Genomic DNA, 5000 nt, shown 5'->3' on the forward strand with positions numbered 1-5000 from the left:
ACATAAAAACAGGTAAGAGTACACACATATGTCCACAATGTGTCAGATATGTGATTCAACACAGCGATCACAAGAAACTGTTTTGAAAATAATTATTTTCAATTTGATAAATATCAGCAGGTCTCTTATTTATTCCTTTAAAATATGGCACCAGTATGCCTATTACACATGACTTATTGCAACGAAAGGAGCATTGACAAGTCCCCGATTTCTCATGAGAATGTAGAATGTTGGTTGGCTATGCATATACACGATATATTTTTAACATTGACAAAATTATAATAATAATATTCATATAGCGCTGAATCTTGTGCAGAGACAAATCTAAGCGCTTTCACACCAGTCATTCACACGCGTGCATAACTCTAAAGCTGAAGAAAGTGAAGACCAGGCAGAGGTAGATTAAAAACAACTAAAATAGAAGATCGATCCCTAAGGTAACTTTGGATTCCTTTTTCATGTGGTAAGTACGTTGTGTGTAAGGATTGTCTGTAAGGGCGATTTAGATATCATCAGTTATATTGTGTACAGCGTATACAATGTGTACAGCGTGCTTCATAAGCCCAACTATAAAGTGTAAGGCGGAGTGATCATTTCTGTCTCAGCTGTTTATCATCTGGTTTACGTTTCAGGCTGAAGTGCGGTAGGGGAATGCTAGTGAGAAGAGTGCTTGGCTACACTATGGAATCCTGTGTATAAAATGGTATCCTATGTCCAGTGGTGGCCTTGAGGTAACGCCTCTGCCTGGGAAGCTAGAGGATCTGAGGGCACTGGGTTGATTCCCACACTCGCCCGTATTTTCTACCCCTCTACTAGACCTTGAGTGGTGGTCTGGACGCTAGTCATTCGGATGAGACGATAAACCGAGGTCCCGTGTGTTGCATGCACTTAGCGCAGTAAAAGAACCCATCGTAATAAAAGGGTTGTTCGTGGCAAAAATCTGTAGAAAAATCCACTTTGATAGGAAATTACACTCACATGCACTGAGAAAAAAATAGTGCGACGCGCTCTTCCTGAGGAGAGCAACCCGAATTTCGCACAGAGAAATGTGTTTTAACAAAAGAGTAATACAATACCCCGCTATTCAAAATGGGAACGAGCAAATGCAAACTCACACTTGTTCTCTGTGGAGATTTTTCTTTTTTTTTCCTTTTCTCCCTTTTTATGTTGGTGTTTTTATTTGATAGCCTTGTAGTAACCAAAAGCTTCAAGTACTATTATTTGCAACTTATAAGAATCCTAAAACGATCAGGATTTGAACAAAAGCTTGACATACACAGAATCCACCGGTCGTCTTTCGCTCCAATATACCTGCTTTTAAAACCGACAACCACAGTTTCTGTAACAACACTTGCATGACGTCAGCATGCCATGGCGGAACTCTAAACCCAGCATCCACACAACAGGGAAAAACACAGACTCTGCCGCTCTCAACACGTCCAGCACGTGCAGCACGTGCTCAGAAGTGTGACACGACGTGTCCCCGCATTGCACGTGCAGGGAAAACTGCAGCAAGAAGGGGAGGTTGAAGACGATGGAGATGAGGCAGGCGAAAGTGGTGTCAGTGTATTCGTGGGTGAGCACGATGCCATGGCTCCTGGCCCGGATAGCCCTCACGGCCATTCTCTCGTCAGCAGGCCGGCAGCATCGAGACAGGAACATGAACAGCAGAGATCCCGCTAGAAACAAGAGAGGCACAAAACCGAACAGCCCTATCAGAACGACGATGGTTGGGAAACTCCATTCCTTGTGGACACAGGGCTCTGTGAAAGAATCGCTCGTCACCAAAGAACGCTTCAGGAACACAGGCACCAGAGCCAAGCTGCCCAGAAACCAGGGCAACAACACACCCACAAGTACCACTCGTCTCTTGATAGCCGGAGTCACGTCGTGTAGCATGGTGACGGCGTATTCAATACACAGAGCAGACAGCGTCAGTGAAGCGATGGTGGGCATGACGAACTCCTGCAGACCGTACGTGAAGAACATCAGACTGCAGCCGTATATCCACTGGCCTCTGTGAAAAGCCACGGATGTGTCAAAAGGGAGGTAAATCATTCCGATGAGCAGGTCAGCCAATGAGAGGCTGGCTACCAGCTGGTATTTGGCAGAGCGGCGCAGGCGCGAGGCGAGGCAGACGACGAGGAGCAGTGTGAGGTTGAAGATCAAGCCCAGGATGCACAGTACAGTGTTCTGGCGAGCTCTGGTGATGAGAGCTGCCTCGTCCCTCCACGTGGAGTTGTTCAGCTGAAAGCAGAGAGTTTGTGTGTCATTGTCTGCCTGACTAATTATGATAACTGATCCTTTTGAGAGCGCAGTTATAGGCTATATACGATAAACATTTTTAATATGAGTTGAACAAATCATGCAGTTTGAACATGGGCAAACACTGATTGCATTTCTGAAACCAAACAATGGAATGGTTAGTTGTTCAGCTAAAAATGTGTCAGTCGACAAGAAACCAAACAATGGAAATGGTTAGTTGTTCAGCTAAAAATGTGTCAGTCGACAAGAAATCAAAGAATGTGTTTGGTATCAAACCATTTTGAGATATTTTTTTTATGTGTGTGCTATTTCAGGTTCATATAATTCTAAAATATATATATCAGGTTAGTTTGGATGTGAACTTTTCCATCCAATAATTGAACTGAAAGTCAACTTGCCCCTCTAATGACTCTCCCTTCTATCTCCTTCTCTGTCTGGAGCCTGTGTCTCTGTCTCTATCTGTCTCTCTCACTCTCTGGATAACTTGTACCCGCTGTATTCCAAAAGACTGGCAGAACAGACATACCAAGGGGGGGGGGGGGGGGGTGTTCTGTTTTCACTCTGAGCATCAGTGCGCTCTGAATTTATGACCACTCACTTCTGGGGAAATAATCATGACGTCATCCGATTCGTGTCACTTCCAATCTATTTCGAATAAAGAAGTGTTTAGATAGAGCGTGGCCTTGGGGGGTGCCTTGCTCGTCCTCCGCCCACTCTGATACCCTGATACTGTGCACTTGTGTGTGTGTGTGTGTGTGTGTGTGTGTGTGTGTGTGTGTGTGTGTGTGTGTGTGTGTGTGTGTGTGTGTGTGTGTGTGTGTGTGTGTGTGTGTGTGTGTGTGTGTCTGTGTGTGTGTGTGTGTGTGTGTGTATGTGTGTGTGTCTGTGTATGTGTGTGTGTCTGTGTGTGTGTGTGTGTGTGTGTGTCTGTGCCTGTGTGTGTGTGTGTGTGTGTGTGTGTGTGTGTGTGTCTGTGCCTCTGTGTGTCTGTGTGTGTGTGTGTGTGTGTGTGTGTGTGTGTGTGTGTGTGCGGCATCAGTTCCATGTGTGCTCGTTGTTTGTTTAATAGACGATTTTTTTCCCCAAAATAAACCGTTGAGCGATATATTTCGAGAAAGCAGAACTCAAGACAGACGAACAGGACATAGCTGAAGCATCTTCTTTGTACGATATGGATCCATCAGTAAATATTTGTATGAAAGACGAATTGTTGGCATTTTTTCTACGCAGAAAGCTTTGCAGGCATCATGTGGGTGTTGTCCTTTCTGCGAGCAGCTCAGCCAACATAAACATCAGGAGATTGGTTTTCGCCCAGGAGGTAAAGTAGGTATATAAGTGTGGCCCTAAAGGCTGTTCCACACTGAGTTTCAGTTTCAGTTTCACTTTCTCAAGGAGGCGTCACTGCGTTCGGACAAATCCATACACGCTACACCACATCTGTTGAGCAGATGCCTGACCAGCAGCATAACCCAACGCGCTTAGTCAGGCCTTGAGTGCATGCTTACATATTTGTGTACCTATGAAAGTGGATTTCATTTTACGTAATTTCGCCAGAGGACAACACTCTCGTTGCCATGGGTTCTTTTTCAGTGCGCCAAGTGCGTGCTGCACACGGGACCTCGGTTTATCGTCTCATCCGAAAGACCAGACGCTCAGTTTGATTTTCCAGTCAAACTTAGGATAAAGGGCGAGAGCGGGATTCGAACCCACACCCTCACGGACTCTCTGTATTGGCAGCTGAGCGTCTTAACCATTCTGCCACCTTCCTCCTAAACAACACTGAATCACTCGGAATGGTCCTCGCTCTAGCGCGCCATCTAATGGATACATGTAACAGCTCCTCTCACGGAGCTCTAACACTTGTGCTCGAACTGCTGTTCACTGTTAATCAAAGTGAGTCAGGTAAAGTGCAGTGCTTATCATCTAATTAGGATTGAAGTGAAGGTTACGAAGATAAGAATGACGACAGAACGCCATCGGCTTCATCCTCACAAACTGCTGTTTTTTTCTTTCAAATTGGACTGCATGGAAGCCACGACGCTGTCTGAAATTGTCATTGTAGCAGATGTCATTTTGCAACATGTGTCATTTTGTGACGATTATAGCATATGTCACTCTGTGACAATCAATACAAAGAAAATTAGTTGGCAAAATTGTAATGTCTGTACGTGCGAATATCATAATGTACTGCGCACCGAATAGTGTGGTGTAGTATCGAAGGACAACAGTTGATGTTCCCACGACACGAAGTCATCTCGTCTGAGTAAACAGTAAAACTGCGAAGCGAGCGCAGTTTCAGTTTCAGTTTCACTAGCTCAAGGAGGCGTCACTGCGTTCGGACAAATCCATATACGCTACACCACATCTGCCAAGCAGATGCCTGACCAGCAGCGTAACCCAACGCGCTTAGTCAGGCCTTGGGGAAAAAAAAAGGGGGTGAATAAATGATATATAAGCAAATAGATGTAAAACATGAAGACACACATTCACATATACACCCACACATGCATAACAGATATGCACCGAACATGCAGTTTCACAGATATGAAAGCACAGTCAAATACATATAAACGTACATGATCTCCAACACACACACACACACCACACACATTACCCTGCACCTCCTCTAGCCCCCTCCTCCACACACTCATTTCTAGTCTACGTATCACATCTTCCACGGCACACACACACACACACACACACACACACACACACACACGAAGCGAGCGCAAGAG

The 5000-nt window shown here is 45.1% G+C and overlaps 1 protein-coding gene across 1 annotated transcript in view; it reads right to left on the reverse strand.

Annotated features, from left to right (window-relative positions):
• Positions 1–5000, reverse strand: part of LOC143297208 (uncharacterized) — a 30704-nt gene that overhangs the window by 304 nt on the left and 25400 nt on the right. The window contains exon 2 of the mRNA XM_076609420.1: positions 1–2247. This exon is cut by the window's left edge and continues 304 nt beyond it. Coding sequence (XP_076465535.1) covers positions 1318–2247 — 930 coding nt within the window. The 3' untranslated portion in view covers positions 1–1317. The remainder of the gene's footprint in view (positions 2248–5000) is intronic.

Source organism: Babylonia areolata, chromosome 22, assembly GCF_041734735.1.
Source record: "Babylonia areolata isolate BAREFJ2019XMU chromosome 22, ASM4173473v1, whole genome shotgun sequence".
NCBI classification, from domain to species: Eukaryota; Metazoa; Mollusca; class Gastropoda; order Neogastropoda; family Buccinidae; genus Babylonia; species Babylonia areolata.